Here is a 20,096-nt window from a genome sequence, read left to right on the forward strand (position 1 = left end):
TTTTATATTCTTTTTATTTTCCCATACCCATATATTGGATACGAGATTAAGATGCATAATACTTGCCGTGTTTTACAATCCAAAGTTTCAAACTCAATGCACATAAGTGTAGAAAGGGCACTTGTTATTTACGTTATGCAAAGAATATAAATTTTAAGTAAAGTCTTGTGCATTGTTCCTGAACCGTCCTAGTTGAAAAAACTATTTCTTTAACAACAACAAGATGATTATTAAAAATACTTGGGTTGCTGATTCTCAATTTAACAATTTCTTGGACAGCAGAGGTGAACTCAGTCTTTAGATCTTTCTCAGAGTCAGAATGGACATGGTGTGCTTTAAAGCCACCTATCAACACTATGTAGCTCCATATCCAGACTCGCCAACTACTACAGTGTGTGACATTTTGAAGCCACCTGTTATACTTCTCCATCAGCTCTATGTAGGTCCATATCCAACTACTGCAGAGTGTGACATCATTAATTCAGTTAGCTGAACTGGTGTGAAATGATTAATAGGAGTAATGAGTAATGAGGCCTGTGTGTAAAGAGTACTTTCATATTCGATTAAAGTGTACTTAGTTCTTATATATAGTTACAATAGAGTTCGTAAGGTACAAAGAATAATTTAATGCAAAATGTTTTTAAAATCTATTAATTGGTGTTTGTAACACGTTACGTTGGCCCGCCCCCTTGTTAAGCACTCAGTGCTTGTGGAGTGGCGTATGACCTGTGCGTACTGTCTGAGCATGAGAAGCAGCTGCACGGAGTGGGAGACTGCCGTCACAGTGTCTAGACGTTTTAAGATATAATTGTACATAGTAAGAAATAAACTTCATGCTCATCCAGGCATTAAAGAACTTATAAGAAACTCTTCCTTTATTCTCATACTATCTTTTATTTTCCTTATGAGGATGTGTTCCCTGTTGAGTCTGTTTGTCAAACTCCTGATAACTCTAGACTGATAAATGTAATTTATAGATTTCGTTTCTTTAAAAAAAAATCCATAATTGTTTTTAATGCTGAAAAGCTGCTTTGAGAGAATGAGCCCTCTTAAAAGTGCTACTGTATGTAAATAAATGAAAGTGAATTATAGGCCACACTCCTTTATGATTCTATATGTATGAGATCAGTAATTGGAGCAATTAATAGGAGCAGATATAGAATGCGCTTAATTGATAACCCTTATGCACACGTCAAACCATGAGCAATGGATATGCACTCATGAATGAGTAAATGTAAATATAACTGAACTCGATAATTGTTTGGATAATAACAATAATTTGACCTTTCTGCAACACAACTGCAACTTTTTTTTAAATAATAATTTGAGGCTGAAACATATTAATTCCAAATCATAAGCTAAGCACTGATCTTGGTCTATAGTATATGCAATCTAACAGCCTTCATACAATCAGATGTGCTTTTACAAAGTAAACCAGACATTGGGTTAATATAAAGATGACATATTTATTGAAATAAATATAATACTTAATATATCAAAGTAACAATCAACAGAACAATTGAAATTTTGTTGAATAGATTTCTCACTTAGACAACTCCTCCATTCAACAGAACCATTAACAAATTTCTGCCATTTGCACTTTCATCAAGGTAAAATATAGCATTGTAATATACTGAAATATTATAATTAAAAAATACACTAAATATTTCTGTTTTTAAAGCATTTTGAAGTAGAAAATCCAGTATAAAAATATCATTTCACAAAATAAAAAAATTCACATTCTCAAACATTTGTAAACATTAAAAGCATTAAAACAGAGTTGAATAACATACACACACTGAAATAAAGCCAAACATGTTCATGTTCCCTTTGTCGAGGTTTGACCAGGAACAAATGTGAAGGATTAATCATGATAACTGCAGGTGGAATCAGAACTCCACTCATCTTATATGTCCATCTTAAAACAATGCAGGAACATGCTGAGTCTCCTTCACCCCCACAAATGTTCACTACAGACTAAATAAAAAAAAAATAAACGTGTGAATTATTTACCACAAACTGATCAGTGGTACGTCATGATCGAGGGGAAACATTATTACTTCATGTTTAGAAATTGTAATTCAACATTTCTTCACTCATTAACATCTGTGCACAAGTTTCTAACAGGAACATCAGCAGACGTTCCACATCACGGCTCTGATCCAATCACACGCTGTGTTGTAATGTTTTAAATATTAGTATTAACACTATTGTGTGGTTTCATTCGTATTCTATCTGTACATTTATTCACAGAGTGTAAGAATAAGCTGCAGTGAATTGTACAGGGATGAGGGACGACATGGTTTGGAGGTGTGGCTCTGCCAGAAGTGTTATGGTGAGTAAAGTGGTTGTGTTTTATTGCAAAAAGATTTATTAAAAAGCATCATCATAAAAAATAATGATTAAATAGTAATATAAACTAAAGAAAAATAAAGAACTGAATGTTTTTTTGAGGTTGAGTTTTTTTTTTTTTTTTTTTTTTAATAATTGTTTCTTCTAGACTTTATCATAAAATGTCATGACGCACCTCAGTTCTTATTGCTTATAACCTTCATCATCCTGTAGAGCAGAGAGCAGATTCCTCCCTGGGACGTCTATTTTATTCTGTTCCAGCTGCAGTTCTCTCAGGTGTGAGGGGTTTGATCTCAGAGCTGAAGCCAGAGCAGTACAGCCTTCATCTGTGACACCAGACTGACACAACCTGCAGAGAGAAACACAGTAGTTAGTCCGAGGTTATGCACATCGCACTTCTTTAAGAGTCTTCTTAAAGAGTTGAATTTTTTTTAAATGGATTTTTGAACAGTTTGATAACAAATTGAGATAATTCCATTATTGCAGTTTATATATATATCATATATAATCCTCTCCCCTGCTGGGTCTTAGTGCTCGTCTCTTACTGGTATAATCAACGCGTGTACTGTTTACTATAACACTGTGACCGCCTGTGTGTGTGTACAACATATTTTATTTTGTGTCTGTATGCGTGTGTGTACAGCATGCGTGTAAAGTGTACGTGTAATTTGACACCATGCCCCTTCACACACACACACACACCCCTCCTATTGCTTTACACACACACACCTTCCTCCTCTCGCCTTCACACACCACCGCCCATCCCCCCCCCCCCCCCCAACACTAAAAGTAAAGTGCAGGGTAATTAGTTTTTTCCTATGCAAGTCTTTCTGTTAATGTGAGTGTGTGTGTGTGTGTGTGTGTGTGTGTGTGGGTGTGTGTGTGTGTGTGTGTGAAACTTAAATAAGAGAGTGTTACTGTGTAAAATGAAAAAAGGGAAGGGCTGATTCCTTCTATCCTCTTACTTGCACACCATGTGCAACTCTTGCCTCTTGAACACAAATCGCTCATGCATACTTATTTCTTGACCACAGTCCTTACACGACATTATCATACATTTTTTGAAGTATATAACATGATTTTTTAACAACATTCAAATCCTGTCCTGTTTCGCAGAATGTATTGTGGCTGTTAAGCAACACATGCTTGTCATTTAGTACAGCTGGAGTGTCTGCAATGGGAGTAGCAGACTGGAAACCTCCTTTTCTTGGCTTCAACATTTTCCATTCATTTGTTTGTTAAAAAAACAACAACTTTTGAACACATTTAAAACATTCACAGCAGCACAGAAAGTATCTTCACTCCCTGTTTACATGACGGGAGAAAACAAGAAGACTGGATGTTTGCTTTTGCTCAAACAAATTGTGGCTGTGTATCACGCTTTGCTTAATTATGTATTGGAATTCAAATTAAACATTTTGTGTCAGGGAATAATAATTTGCCAAAATTGGTTAAAGTCTGGAAATTTAATTTATTACATTTTACTGTCAAATTGTTCAAATAATAATAAAAAATATTTTATGATTTGTAAACTAAGACAAGTACCACTGACTTTCTCTATGGTGTTTTACCACCAAAAACTTTTTTTTTGATTAGATTAACAGAGACTTTCATGAGGTCTTTTGCTCTTCCCCCCCAATCTTCAAAGTCAGAGGTCGAACAACACTGAATTTCATCTGTAAGGAAAGTTTCTTCCTGTAAATTGATTCCTACATAGTTCTTTAGACTTTTTTTCTTCCTATTATTTATTTAGTATGCTTTTTGTCTGCTTTATGGATTTATGGAAGTGTTTATTTGAGCATTTTGGGGAATTTTTTCACATAAAGATCAGTAGACTTTGTGTTTCTATGTGTAAGATAAAACTGTTGAAAGATAAAACCAGAACTCAATATCCATCGTACTAGTAGAAAATATGTCTTATGAAGGAGCAGGCCATATGACTTTCATAGGAATGATCTTACCTCAGTGGTGGGAGGTGAGGTGGTCATATGACCTGCTAAATGTAGCCAAAAATGCTGAATCTCAAAGAGAAAACTCTGTATCTCAAAGAGATACAGCACAACAATGCAGTTGAACTCTTCAGGATGTATGCATCATGGACTACACAGCTATTAAGCTCAGAGCTGTAGAGTACTGTGGTAGCAAAAATAACACACTATGACACACACCGAATCAAAAAAGGGCAGGTCATGTGACACTTCTTACCTCAGTGCCTCCAGTTTACAGTGAGGATTCTCCAGTAGGGCAGAGAGATGCTTCACTCCTGAGTCTCCTAGATTATTCTCAGACAGATGCAGTTCTTTCAGATGTGAGGGGTTTGATATCAGAGCTGAGGCCAGAGCAGCACAGCCTTCACCTGAGAGATCACACTGAAACAACCTGCAGAGACACGATTACACATTTACATCTTGGTTTTATACTTGTGTTCAGTGTAATATACTGTACTGACTCACTGAACACTTTATTAGGAACACTAGTGGAACTACTAATTTACACAATTACCTATTTAGCCAATTGAGCAGCGGCCATGCAGTGCACAAACGTTACAAGCGTTTATTAATGTTCATATCAAACACTGGAGTAGGGAAAATATGATCTCAATGGTTTTGACTGTGCTATGTTTGTTGCTGCAAGGCTAGTTGGTTTGGATTGTTCCGTCTGTAAGGGCCATATTTCATTCTTGTGATTTGTTGTTATGTTTATCTTATTTCAGTTTACTAGTGAAGCATTAAGCATTAAGTATCATACATATAATTTGTATTGTGACATCATTTCATGAGTTGTTCTGTGACATCATCCCACAGTTATGCAGTTGCATGTCTATCACGCACGTTAGTTGTTGTAGAGACACGGAAGGATACAGAAAGGTGTGGAGCACACAAGCTTTTGACCGTGAGACAGTAAGCTAAAAGGAATACAGTAAAATAAGTTGTTGTAACTGTAATCTATCGAAGCTACAGAACACAGCAAGCGACTTGTCGTGACTACAGTGGATTTATGCAAGAAACTGTAACAACCGTTGTTTTTGATGTTGAAAATAAACAAGAGACAAAGAAATCAACGAAACGTCTGGAGTCGTCAGTGACACTGTGTAACAAAGACACGCGTCAGAACTTGTGAATAACATGCACGTACACCGTCATTAATAATCATAAGGAGTTATCACATAGAACAGTCTCTAGATGCTACACAGTATGTGGAATAAAGAAAGCAATTCTGCAGACAGAAATGGCTTGTTGATACAAGAGGAATACAGTGACTGGCCAAACTTGTACAAGCTGCCAGAAGGCCTGTAGTAACAGATAACCTCTCTCTAATTCTGTTAAGAGAAGGAATAATCTGGATCAGAAAAAAAAGCCCTGGATCGGAGGGGCTACAATAGGAGAAAGAGCACATCATGTTCCTACTTTTGTTAGAAAACTAAAGCTGAAGTGGGTACAGCTCACCAATTTTATACAAACTGAAAATAACCCAGCTTGATTTGAGTATTGTTGCTGACCATAGACATAATATAAATAGACAATTTACGGTCTTTTTATGGCAACTTCCAGTGTGTAATACACAAAGAAAAATATTTCTAACTGGTTTCATGAACATGACAGTGAGGTCAGTGTTTTTCAGTGTCCTTCGCAGTCATCAGACATGAATTCAGTACATCACCTTTGTGATGGTGGAGAATGGGAGGTTCATAGCATAAACGTTCACGAAAAGTAGTATTACTTAGTAATAAGTAATAAATGACAGTATATATGAACTGTTTCAGAGTTACTGTTTAGAACGTGTCTCACAGAGAGATGATCTTACCTCAGTATCTCCACTATACAGTGAGGATTCTCCAGTACAGCAGAGAGATGCTTCACTCCTAAGTCTTTTATAGGATTCTTAGACAAATTTAGTTCTCTCAGGTATGAAGGGTTTGATCCCAGAGCTAAAGCCAGAGCAGCACAGCCTTCAACTGAGATGGCACATTCACACATCCTGAAAAGAGACAATGTAACACTAGTTATAGTGATAATATATAGTGTTATATTTAGTTTAATTGGTTTTAATAATATTAAACTTCTGAAAACTCCAGACTGACCATGAACTTTATATACTGTACATTTGTTCACACACCAGTCAAAGGTGTGGAGAGCTGCATCAGCAAACGTTCTAATCACTGACCAAGGTATGCAACTAATGATGGATCAAAAAATTATTGATGGATCTATGACAGTTGTTACAGGTCAAAAACATCTGGCCCATGCACAGACCAATGGCATGCTGACATGGTTCAACTCAGTCATGAAGGAGATGATGCAACTGGTATTTAATGAAAAAATATGGAATTGAAATTTCCCACTTTCCTATATCCAGTTTGTTATGCGAAAGATGCCTCAGACCTCCACTGGCATCAGTTCCTTTGAGCTTTTTTTTTTTTTTTGGGGGGGGGGGGGGGGGGTTGTCCATATCGACTGCTACTGTAGAAGAAGCCAAGACAGGTTGAGAGGAACAGCCATACTCTCTGATGAGCTTGGAGGGACACTCTCAGGGCAATTTGGAAACAGCAATTATCCTAATCTCCATGTATTTGGACTGTGAAAGGAAAACGGGGTCCCCAGAAAAAAAAAAACACCAAGCACAGAGATATCATATAACATGCAAACCCCTGATGTTAGATTCTAACCAGGACTATAAAGGAGTAACGAAATAGTGCTAACCACTAAGCCACCATTCCACCCTTATTCTATAATCATGGCTAATTATTGTAAAATAAACAAGACCTAAGGTAACCTACAGACCTCTAAAAGCACAGTAATTTCTCTGTAAGTGTCTTTTTTAGTCTCACTATTAGATAATGTGTCTTACTTGTGACCAAATCATGCAGTCCTACCTCAATTTCTCCAGTTTACATTGAGGATCCTTCAGGATATCAGAGAAATGTTTCACTCCTGCGTCTCCTAGTTTATTTCCAGACAAATCCAGTTGTCTCAGGTGTGAGGGGTTTAATCTGAGAGCTGAGGTCAGAGCAGCACAGCCTTCATCTGAGATATCACAGTAACACAACCTGTAGAGACAGGCTCTTTATCAGTAAATATACATCACCTGTTAACAAATATGTTAAAATCAACTAAAGCCAGTCTAAACCAGTACATCTCCACTCCTGAGCAGCTGTTTTTGTATAAATAATAAACATTGACAATCAATTTATATTTGTGATGTTAGGAGATGAGCATAGGCACTATACCAACCCCCCCCCCCCCCCTGGTCTTATGAGAGACAAAATAGGAAAAAAATATCCGGAACATTTTGATCATTATAATTTTCATCAAAGATATACCACAACTATGAGAGACAAAATAAGATAAAAATCAAGAAAATTATATTGTAGGATTTTTAATGAATTAATGGGAAATTCCTAGGTAAAATAAGTATTTGGTCACCTACTGTACAATGACTCATACAGACCTGTAACTTCTTCTTTAAGAGGCTCCTTTGTCCTCCATTGGTTACCTGTATTAATGGCATCTGTTATCAGTATAAAAGACACCTGTCCACAACCTTAAACAGTCACACTCCAAACTCTACTATGGCCAAGACCAAAGAGCTGTCAAAGGACACGAGAAACAAAATTGTAGACCTGCACCAGGCTGGGAAGAGTGAATCTGCAATAGGTAAGCAGCTTGGAGTGAAGAAGAAATCAACTGTGGGAGCAATTATTAGAAAATGGAAGACATACAAGGCTTCCTCGATCTGGGGCTCCACGCAAGATCTCACCCCGTGGGATGAAAAATCCCAAAATCACATTGGGGGACCTAGTAAATAACCTGCAGAGAGCTGTGACCAAAGTAACAAAGGTGTTCAGGTGTACACTGTGCCACCAGGGAACTCAAATCCTGCAGTGCCAGACGTGTCCCCCTGCTTGAACCAGTACATATCCAGGTCCATCTGAAGTTTGCTAGAGAACATTTGGATGATCCAGATTGGGAGAATATCATATGGTCAGATGAAACCAATGTAGACCTTCGCGTTTGGAGGAGAAAGAATGCTGAGTTGCATCCAAGAACACCATACCTACTGTGAAGCATGGGGTAGAAACATCATGCTTTGGGGCTGTTTTTCTGCAAAGGGACCAGGACGAATGAATGGCTCCTGTATAGTGAGATTTTGAGTGAAAACCTCCTTCCATCAGCAAGGGCATTGAAGATGAAATGTGGCTGGGTATTTCAGCATGACAATGATCCCAAACACACCACCCGGCCAATAAAGGATTGGCTTTGTAAGAAGCATGTCAAGGTCCTGTAGTGGCCTAGCCAGTCTCCAGATCTCAACCCCATAGAAAATCTTTGGAGGGAGTTGAAAGACTGTGTTGCCCAGCGACAGCGCTAAAACATCACTGCTCTAGGGAAGATCTGCATAGAGGAACGGGCCAAAATACCAGCAACAGTGTGTGAAAACCTTGTGAAGACTTACAGAAAACGTTTGACCTTCGTCATTGCCAACGAAGGGGATATAACAAAGTAATGAGATAATTTTTTTTTGACCAAATACATATTTTTTACCATAATTTGCAAATAATTTCTTTAAAAATCCTACAATGTGATTTCCGGCTTTAAAAAAATTATATTGAGGTATACTGTATCTATGATGAAAATTACAGTCCTCCCTTATCTTTTTAAGTGAAAGAACTTGCACAATTGGTGGTTAACTAAATACTACCCCCCCCCCCCGCCACTGTAATTCACTAATCAAAGAGTGCAGTAAAAAGCTTAACACACTGGCCAGACTTATGTAGTGATGTTGGAGTTAAATCATAATTAAACATACCTTATATTAGATTACATAAAATTACTTCAGTTCATTAAAAAAAAAAAAAAAAACTTTCTGTGTGTGTTTAACTGTGCACACCAATTAAAGCACACACACATGATATAGTGCAGGAGAGCAGTCCTAAAGAGTTGTAATCCTGCAGAGTTCAGCTCCAACCCTAATCAAACACACCTAAACATGCTAATCAAGGTCATCAGGATTACTAAGGCTACAGACAGGTGAGGTTTTTTTTTTTCAGGGCTGGAGCTGAAATGTGCAGGACTATGACTCTCTGGGTTTGAACTGGCCTTCCCCTGATATAGTGTGAACCTATTCAGTACAAATGGCAGTGTAATACATGTGACCTGTGGTGTCTGCCTTATGTTAATACGTTTATTTAAAACCTGTGTACAAAACAATTATAACCAAGTGATGGAGGGGTGCATGCTGGGAAATGATAACTAAAGTTTGATGGATGTTTCAATATAAATATCATCGGTTTATGAGGGATTTATTTCAAACTTGCATTTCAGGACTTTATGTTGAAATTTGCACCTAACTCCAGTTGCAATTTTCCCAGCATGCACCCTTCCATCACATGGTTATAACTGTATTCACCTGCATCTTAGCATCATCACCATTAGCATAGCACTATCCCAGGTTTCTGTATTCATGTTCATGTTTGTATATTGAGTTTGTTTTATTTAATTATATTTACACTTAATATCCTGTCCAGGGTGTACCCCGCCTTGTGCCCTAAGCCCCCTGGGATAGGCTCCAGGTTCCTGCAACCCTGAATACAGGATAAAGCGGTATAGATGATGAGAGAGAGTGAGATTCACACTTAATATTAATATATGCACTTGCATCCTGCCTCCCTTCATAAGTGAGATAAATTAACTCTGAATCTTATGCAGTTCCTTTACTGTATATAACAATATCAATTATAATAAAGAAGGTAAAAGTCTGAATCCTGTAATGAAAAAGACTAGCATAAAATACAATGCATGAATACTGAATGTATATATAGTATGTAAAGAAGCGGAAATGTGGTAAGGGGATTGATATCTATGCTACGGCCCTATTCTAATAATATTCTTTAATGTTCACAAAATTGGCAGTAAACTAGAATTCCTTGGACTACAATTATTTACAATATCTGAACTCAGGGAATGCTATGCCATTTAGTAAGCTGGGCTAACCCCACATTGTGCAAAAAGAATAGCAGCGGTGTTTGGGAGAACTTCTGATTGTGTTGCATGTGTTTACACAAACAAGAAATGGTCAAAAAAACTATAATGGTCCTAATCAATTTGTGGCGGTAATGAATTCAAAGTGCAAATCTTGGAGAATTCATTCCCACACTCAGAGCTGCAATGTATATTGGTCAGGGTGTGCACCCTGGGAGTAGAAGAGGTGACTGTTGTGGTAGCAAATATCAGTAAAAGTGAGGTGAGAAGGGCATTGAAGACGATGAAGAGTGGAAAGACTGTTAGTCCTGATGACATACCTGTGGAAGTAGTTTGTTTAACATGGTCTTGGAGAGTGAGAGGATTCCAGAAAAATGGAGGGGAAGTGTATTGGTGCTGATTTTTAAGAACAAGGGGGATGTGCAGAGCTGTGGCAATTACAGAGGCATAAAGCTAATGAGCCATACAATGAAGCAGTGGGAAAGAGTAGTGGAAGCTAGGTTAAGGGCAGAGGTGAGCATTTGTGAGCAGCAATATGGTTTCATGCCTAGAAAGAGTACATCAGGTGCAGTATTTGCTTTGAGGATGCTGGCGGAGAAGTACAGAGAAGGTAATAAAGAGCTGCATTGTGTCTTTGTAGATTTAGATAAGGCGTACAACATGGTGCCGAGAGAGGAGCTGTGGTGTTGTATGAAGAAGTCTGGAGTGGCAGAGAAGTATGTTAAAGTGGTGCAGGACATGTATGAGAGCTGTAAGACAGTGGTAAGATGTGCTGTAGGTGTGACAGAAGAGTTCGAGGTGGAGGTGGGTCTGCATCAAGGATCAGATCTAAGCCCATTTTTGTTTGCTCTGGTGATGGACAGGATGACAGATGAGGTTAGACAGGAGTCTCCATGGACTATAATGTTTGCAGATGACATTTGCTTTGTAGCGAGAGCAGGAAACAGGTGGAAGAAACTTTGGAGAGGTCCAGGTATGCTCTGGAAAGCAGAGGAATGAAGGTTAGCCGCAGTAAGATGGAATGCATGTGTGTAAATGGGAGGAACCCAAGAGGAATGGTGAGGATACAGGGAGCAGAGGTAAAGAAGGTGCAGGACTTTAGGTACTTAGGGTCAACAGTCCAGAGCAATGGAGAGTGTGGAAAGGAGGTGAAGAGGCGGGTACAGGCAGGTTGGAATGGGTGGAGAAAGGTTTCAGGTGTGTTGTGCGAGAAAAGAGTATCAGCGAGAATGAATGGAAAGGTGTACAGGACAGTTGTGAGACCAGCGATGCTCTACGGCTTAGAGACAGTGGCACTGAAGAAAAGACAGGAGGCAGAGTTGGAGGTAGCAGAGCTGAAGATTGAGGTGAGGTTCTCTTTGGGAGTGACAAGGATGGATAGAATCAAGAATGAGTTCATCAGAGGGACAATCCATGTTAGATGTTTTAGAGATAAAGTCAGAGAGGCCAGATTGAAGAGGTTTGGACATGTTCAGAGGGGAGATGGTGAATATATCAGTAGAAGGATGGTGAGGAAACTTGCACTGACCTTGTATGTAATGAGGAATGTGGATCTTACTGTGCCTATAATCTTAGGAATGGATTTCCTTATGGCAGATGGAATTTGTTTGGATTTTCATAAATCTCTGTATATTCTGTCTGCCACAAAAGAATACCAAGAAGAAGCATTTCCATTCCTCCCTGCCTGTTCTACTAGTTTACCTGTCTGTTATACCAATGCTTTGTTGTCTTTTTACTTGACCTTACCAATACTAGAAGAGTCACCTGAAACCCACTCACTTATCCATCAATTAATCATCAAGGCAGATACATCTTTGGAACAAAAGTCACAACTGGAACAACTCATGAAAGATTGGCCCACAGTATGCACCCCTGAGATCGGTCATACCAATGTAGTCAAACATTGCATCATAACCACTAATGAAGTACCTGTTCGCCGGAAAGCCTATCGAGTATCTTCTGAGAATCAGCTCTTTATCGATCAAGAGATAAATATGATGATTGATAGACAAATTATTCAGCCTTCAACATCTCCATGGGCTGCTCCAATTGTCCTTGTACCTAAAAAAGGGGGCGGACAAAGACTCTACTAGACGCATATCCTATGCCACAGATACAGGATATCCTCGAGTCTCTTCATGGAGCTGCAATTTTCAGTACCCTAGATCTTAAAAGTGGGTATTGGCAGGTTGAGATGGAACCTGAAAGCATTCCCAAGACTGCTTTTTTGACCTCATCTGGTTTATTTGAATTTCTTTGTTTACCTTTTGGGCTAAAAAATGCTTCTGCTTCTTTTCAGCAATTGATGGAGTTGGTACTAAAGGATGTAAAGGGAAAAAGTTGTTTTGTCTATATCGATGACATTGTGGTCTATTCTTAGACAGAAGAAGAACATTTAACCCACTTGCAGGGGGTATTTCACTGTCCTTTCAAAGCAGGGCTCACGCTGAATTTACAGAAGTGCAATCTCATGCAGAAGTCTTTAATGTTTTTGGGGCATGTGGTATCCAGGAATGGAATTTAAACTGACCCGGCTAAGGTAGAAGCTGTTACTCAGTTTCCTGTCCCTCAATGTCTGAAGGATGCACAACGATTTTTGTGACTTGCAGGATGGTATCAAAGGTTTATTCCAATTTTTTCTGAGAAACTGCCCCATTGCATGCTTTAAAAAGGAAAGGGGCAACATGGACCTGGACTGAAGAATGTCAAATGTCATTTGAGTTGATCAAACAAGAACTGATCAGGGCACCTATTTTAATTGCTTCTGATTTGACGAGGCCTGTTATAGTTCAAACCGCTGCTAGCAATGTTGGCTTGGGAGCTATGCTGACACAAGAGATAGAAGGGATTGAACACGTCATTGCATATGCTTCACGCCTTTTGCAAGGGCCTGAAAGGTCATATTCTGTTTTAGAAAAGGATTGCTGTGCAGTTACTGTATATGGGCTGTAGAGAAGTAAAGACCTTATTTAGAAGGCAGGACATTTGAAATAATAACTGATCACGTGGCTCTCACATGGGTGTTAATTCACCCAAAGCCCTCTTCTAGATTGAGTCGACGGGCTATTCGACTACAGAAATTTGATTTCAGTGTCAAGTATCGCAAAGGGCAGTGCAACATTGTACCAGACACTCTTTCACGTAGTTTCAGATACTGCTTTGCTCCCCTTCATAGCCCATATCCAACCACAAGACTCTTTTTCGAAAAACGAAAAAAGAGTCTTTTTCTAGCTTTCCAATTAATTGGTCTGAGATTGCTAGAGCACAACAGGATGATCCAGAAGTTCAGGAACTCACCACTAAAGCCAAGTCACTCAAGCATCCAGATCCAACCCGAATACATTACCTGTTAAAAAATGGCTTTCTTTTTCGAAGCATGCCTGATGGGCAGAAAGGACCCAAATTACAGCTAGTCATTCCGGCTTGCCTACGAAGACTTCATCACATATGCACATGATAACCCCTTATGTGGGCACCTTGGCAGGTTAAAGATTCTACTGAGGTTGGTAGACATCTGTTATTGGCCCACACTACATTCGGACATCTGGAAATATTGCAAAGAGTGTCAGGTTTGTCAACAGCACAAACCCTTAATTTCTAAACTGGCCGGGCGTATGCAGTCAACCCCAGTGGTAGAACCTGGACACATGCTAGGGATCGATCTCATGGGGCCATTTCCGAAGAGTTCAAAGTTAAATGAACATTTCCTTGTTGTTGTAGACTACTGTTCGAAATTGGTGGACTTGTTCCCTCTGCGGGTGGCTAAAGCACCTCAGATTGCGCGCATTTTAATAGAGGAAATCTTTACCAGGTGGGGAACTCCAATGTATTTGGTGTCTGATTGAGGAACTCAATTTACTTCCCATCTCCTCAGTCTAGTATGTAAGCAATGGAATGTCATCCAGAAGTTGGCTACTATGGCACATCCCCAGGCTAACCTCACGGAAAGGGTCAACCGTACACTTAAAACTATGATCTCGTCCTATGTCTGAGACCATCGGCACTGGGACAGATAGTTGGCAGAGTTTCGTTTTGCAATAAACACTGCTTGGCAGGAAAGTACTGGCTTCACTCCAGCTGAAGTTGCGCTAGGCAGGAAACTAAAAGGACTTCTAGAGAGAGCTATTCATAGACCTTCTGACCCAGACAGTCCAGCATACCCCGTGTTGGAGAGACAGAGGGAGCTGATAAATACTGTGCAAAAGAATTTGGAACGGGCTCAGGCAAAGCAAAGATGATACTATGATCTCCAGAGAAAGACTGCTCATTACCAAGTTGGAGATTTGGTTTGGGTTCGCACTCATCCTTTGTCACGTGCTAGTGAGAGATTTATGGCTAAACTTGCTGTTAAGTGGAAAGGTCCTGCTAGGATTGTAAAATGTCTTGGCCCCGTTAATTATTCTATTTCTTTTATTGATGATCCTGATCAGGTTGATACCCATCATGTACAAAATCTAAAGCCTTTCTATGGTACTCTGAGTAACGGTTCCAAATGAAGGGGGAGATGTGTAACGGTCACGTCTTGTTACCTTGTTTAATGTGTATGTGGTATGTTCATCCTGACCACTAGGGGCACCATTAGCAACTCGCTAGTTTAAATAAAAGAGGAAGCAGTAGAACCAGAGGCAGATTCAGTTGTTATCTCATGGTAGATGCTACTTTTCTAAAGGATCCTGGTTAGGGAAACATTTGTTCGCTGCTCAACCGTGAGTTTGATAGGTGTCTTTCTATATTTTTTGGTTTTGGGGTAGCAATTAAGAGGGTTAATGTTTAGGAATTTATTAATTCAATTTATTAAGTTTTCTTTTGTAGATGATTTTTGCTTTTGGAGTTAGGGAGCAAGATTGCAACTGCCTATGAACTTAATGGACTACCTAATGGACTTTTGGCCTATCCCAAGGAAGACAACCATTCAAATCTGTGTTTGTTATCAATTCATCAATCTACCCTACAAAAGATAAGACTTTACTCTTTGTCAATGGGTTTTCTCACCTAAGATCTGAGATGGACATTTATATGACCATATATTCATGTTGGACATTGATCATAATGTTTGAGAATGTTTTATATAGTTGGAATTTGTATATTCTTATGTTTATGTAAAGATTCAATATATGCTGGCAAATGACTTTCGTTTATTCTGGTGCATTATATATATTTTGGTAATACTTGTAACACTGCCTTCTAGGTTATTGCAAAGTTGGACACTTTTATTTATTTTTTTATTTTATATATAACAAAACTGGCTTTAAAGAGCTGGAACGGTTATATTATCAGTTTGTAGATTTAAATAGTGATCATTCTGGATGTTCTCAAGTGGAGTTTCATCATTAAAAGTGCTATACAAATAAAATTAAATTGAAAAACAGTTGCACAAACACTCCCCGGGTTATCTGCTCCAAACGTTCCCCAAAACCTCGTCTAGGCCCTGCACCTCCATTCACCTTAAAGTAATCTTGGCAGCTCCATTAACATCCCCTACACTGACGTTCATAACAGCGAAAAAAGAGAAAAAATTCTTTGATAATAGATAATATATGCAAAGAGAAAAAAATCTTTGATAATAGATAATATAACTTAAACCTCCACGACAGCTTCACTATTAGAGAAGGTGACATCTAGACGATCAGGTCATGTGACTCTCAGTGAGATTATCTTACCCAAATATCTCCAGGTTACAGTGTGAATTCTCCAGGAAAGTACAAAGATGTTTTACTCCTGAATCTCCTAGTATATTATTAGACAGGTGTAGTTCTCTTAGGTGTGAGGGGTTAAATTTTAGAGCTGAAGCCAGAGCAGCATAGCCTTCACCTGAGACACCACAATTAAACAACCTGCAGGGACACAATGAGACACTTTTCATCAACCCATATTTCTCTTAATAGAATATGTTAAAAAAAATAATCTCTGCATGTAAAAGTATTGATAAGAATGTGGTAAGACTGACCATTCTGTTAACACATAAGAAACACACAGACAATATCAATATCATAACTGTTACACAAACACACAAAGTAATTCTCATGTTGGTGTGTCTTTCCTTTTTCCTTACAAGTTATACTTTACACTAACCAAAACATTACCACTCTCGTTGAGAGTTATTGACCTGAACAGTACTAATGGATTATTTAAACAGTAATTAATTATATTTGATTAACTTTTAATGTTCGCCAATCTCATTGTCAGCACATTTGAGTAGATTTTTTCCTAACGACTAATGTATGTTCAAGTTGTACTGTGTAGAAAGTTTCAGCAGCTCTCAGAGTGATGATCTTACCTCAGTGCTTCTACTTTACAGTGAGGATCCTCCAGTACAGCAGAGAGATGCTTTACTCCTGAGTCACCTAGATTATTCTGAGACAGATCAATTGTACCCACTCTCAGATGCAGTTCTCTCAGATTGGAGGTTCTGCTGTCAGAGTTTGAGCTGAGCACTGAGTCAAGAGCTGTCCAGCTTCTCCATTTCATTGTATGACAATTGATACTGGAGGAAATAAAAGTATATATAATGAACAAGGGCAAATTAAGGAACAAGACATAACATTTTTAACTGTTGTTGGTCTTTCGGCTGCTCCCATCGAGGTGTTGCCACAGTGGACCAACTGATCTGTCCCTCAATTTGGCACAGGTTTTAAGGCCAGGTGCCCTTTCTGACGCAACCCTCCCATTTTATCCAGGCTTGGGACTGCTACTGCATCCAGTGATTGGGTTTTGGGCATTGAACCCGGGCCTTCTGCATGGTAGGCCAGAAACCTACCTCTACCTGTCAATGCCCTCCATTAAATCATAATCAAATCAAATCATAATAAACTTAGACATTTAAGTCTGTCTGACATTTGAATGTAAGCCTACCTTAAAAGTGAATGCACATTGCTTGTAGTTAAAAGCAAGTTTAATAAAGTAATTTGCTTATCAACAACCTGTGACCTAAAATAGAAATCAGATCCAGACATTAATATAAACACTTTATGTCTAGCCATCAGTTACTGTAGGTGTATTTACTCTCCCACTCTAACTCATTGTCTATACTACTTTATCCTGTATACAGCCTATCCCAGGTGACTTAGGGCACGATGTGGGGTACACTCTGGACCAGGATCCAGTCAATCGCAGAGCACATACATTACACACACCACGGGCAATTTGGGAACGCCAATTAACCTAATCAACACGGCTTTGGACTATGGAAGGAAACCAGAGTCCCCTGAGGAAAAACCACAAGGAAGGAATCAAATCTGGATCTTTGGCGTACAAAGCAACAGTGCTAACCACTAAGCCACTGTGCCGCCTTGTGTATTTATTCATTCTTGCAAAACTATTTTTCATCTTGGTAAATTTCCCTGTTTGTGCTACATTCATTTATTCTCATTAACATCACTCTGTATGACCTACTTAAAAAACATTATACAGTATAAGCTTACTTTATATTATATTAGTCTCTACTTACACTGCTTTTCTTGATTCTGCAATCACAGGCATCACCTTCAAAAGAACCCAATCTGATATGTTGTCTTGAGTGGTATATTTACTCAGGTCAAATTCCTCCAGTTCATGTGCTGATGTCAGCAACACAAACACCAGAGCAGACCACTGAGAAGAAGTGAGTTCACTTTGTTTTCCAGATTTCAGGTATTGTTGGATTTCCTCCACTAGAGAATCGTTACCCAGTTCATTCAGACAGTGGAACAGATTGATGGATTTCTCTGTAGGAGGATCTCTACTGATCTGTTTTTTAATGTACTGAACTGTTTCCTCTTTGCTCTCTGAGTTACATTTCATCTGTGTTACAAAGCAATGTAAGAGATCCTGATTGGGCTCAAGTGAGAGACCCAGAAGAAAGCGAAGAAAAATGTCCAGATGTCCAGTCTCACTCTGTAATGCCTGATTGACAGCAGTCTTATGGACATCTGAGATTGTAATTTCTTTCAATTCTGAAGACTGAGTCTGTACAAGAACATTTCTCTTTCCCTTCATGAACATCAGCTGCACATACAGAGCTGCAAGATGCTCCTGAATACTCAGATGAACAAAACAGTACACTTTACTCTGGTGAAGCTCAATCTCCTCTCTAAAGATCTGTGTACACACACCTGAGTACACTGCTGCTTCTCTCACATCAATGCCACACTCTCTCAGGTCTTCCTCATAAAAGATCAGGTTGTGTTTCTCCAGCTGTTGAAAAGCCAGTCGTCCCAGTTTGAGAAGCATTTCTTCACCACTCTCCTGCTTCTCTGAGTACTTTTCTCTTATGATGTTTATCTGAATGATGAGGAAGTGTGTGTACATTTGAGTCAGAGTCTTGGGGATCTCTCCACTCTCTGCTTCACCCAACATTCTCTCTAGAACAGTGGCTGAAATCCAGCAGAAGACTGGAATGTGACACATGATGTAAAGGCTTCTTAATGACTTCAGGTGTGTGATGATGGTATTGGCCAGGCTCTGATCACTGATCCTCTTCTTGAAGTACTCCTCCTTCTGTGGGTCATTGAACCCTCGTACCTGTGTCACTCGATCAATACATTCAGAAGGGATTTGATCAGCTGCTGCTGGTCGGGAGGTGATCCAGATGAGAGCAGAGGGAAGCAGATTCCCTTTGATCAGGTTTATCAGCAGCACAGGCACTGATGCTGATTCAGTTACATCACACACTCTTATTGTGTTCTGGAAATCCAAAGAGAAACGACACTCGTCCAATCCATCAAAAATGAACAGAACCTTTTCGAAACTGGATATTTCTGTTTCTTTTGTTTCCTTAAAACAGACACGAAGGAGCTCCATCAGACTCACTTTCTGGTCCTTCATTAAATTCAGCTGTCTGAAAGGAAGTGGAAATATAAGGTGGATGACCTGATTTGCTTTCGCTTCAGCCCAGTCTAGAATGAACTTCTGCACAGAGACTGTTTTTCCGATGCCAGCAACTCCCTTTGTCAGAACGGTTCTAATGGTTTTGTCTTTTTCAAAGGGTTTAAAGATGTCATTGCATTTGATTGGTGTTTCCTCTGTTGTTGCTTTCCTGGATGCTGCCTCGATCTGTCTCACCTCATGTTCTTTATTAACATCTCCACTGTCTCCCTCTGTTATATAGAGCTCTGTGTAAATCTCATTCAGCAGTTTTCGGTTTTCCTGGTTTACTATCACATCATTCAAACACTGATATTTTTTCAGCAAATTTAATGTTAACTTTTTCTGGAATCCATTTACAGCAGATTCAGCATCAGGCCTGAAACATAGTAAAGGTATGATACACTGGTCTAATTATTGGAGGACTCTTTTAATGCCATCATGTCAGTGTTACATTCATGGTGTTAGGATCTTACCCTGCATCTGTATTCATGATCTTTACATTTTTGTCTCCTAATTCCTGCTGAACACTGAGGACAAAAAATTTAACTGTTATAAACAATTTAAAAAGTTCAGAAAAACATTCTCCCGTTTTACCTCTTGATATTTTTATATTTGCATGTTTTTATTTGTTATTACATATTTAACATATGATACATTACAGTATGCTCTCAATGCTATTGCACAAAGTGAGCAATATTGTTTTGTGTTCTTTTGAAGTGGTAAAGCGTCAGTCATGTGATTATCAGGAAACTGATGCAAGTTTCAAAACAGGGCCTCAGCGGCCTCTGCTTCCGCAAGCACAAGCTCTAGAATGTCAATACTGAAATATTGCCAGTAAACTTACAGTGACAAAAAAACATATGTGAACACTTTGAAATTTCATAGTTTTCTCCATTAATTTGTCATAAAATGTGATCTGAT

The 20,096-nt window shown here is 38.9% G+C and overlaps 1 protein-coding gene across 2 annotated transcripts in view; it reads right to left on the bottom strand.

The window, feature by feature from the left end:
- Positions 1–1,446: 1,446 nt before the first annotated feature.
- The window catches only part of LOC128515948 (NACHT, LRR and PYD domains-containing protein 3-like), a 48,808-nt gene continuing 30,158 nt past the window's right edge, over positions 1,447–20,096 (bottom strand). The window contains exons 3-11 of one of the 2 annotated variants that reach the window (XM_053490216.1): positions 19,649–19,702; positions 17,779–19,551; positions 16,609–16,815; positions 15,992–16,165; positions 7,226–7,399; positions 6,157–6,330; positions 4,558–4,731; positions 2,528–2,701; positions 1,447–1,977 (exon numbers count right to left, since the gene is read on the bottom strand). In XM_053490216.1, the coding sequence (XP_053346191.1) occupies positions 2,536–2,701; positions 4,558–4,731; positions 6,157–6,330; positions 7,226–7,399; positions 15,992–16,165; positions 16,609–16,815; positions 17,779–19,551; positions 19,649–19,702 (2,896 nt within the window). In that variant the 3' untranslated portion in view covers positions 1,447–1,977; positions 2,528–2,535. The remainder of the gene's footprint in view (positions 1,978–2,527; positions 2,702–4,557; positions 4,732–6,156; positions 6,331–7,225; positions 7,400–15,991; positions 16,166–16,608; positions 16,816–17,778; positions 19,552–19,648; positions 19,703–20,096) is intronic. The other variant, XM_053490217.1, reaches the window with a different exon arrangement.

Source organism: Clarias gariepinus, chromosome 28, assembly GCF_024256425.1.
Source record: "Clarias gariepinus isolate MV-2021 ecotype Netherlands chromosome 28, CGAR_prim_01v2, whole genome shotgun sequence".
NCBI classification, from domain to species: domain Eukaryota; kingdom Metazoa; phylum Chordata; class Actinopteri; order Siluriformes; family Clariidae; genus Clarias; species Clarias gariepinus.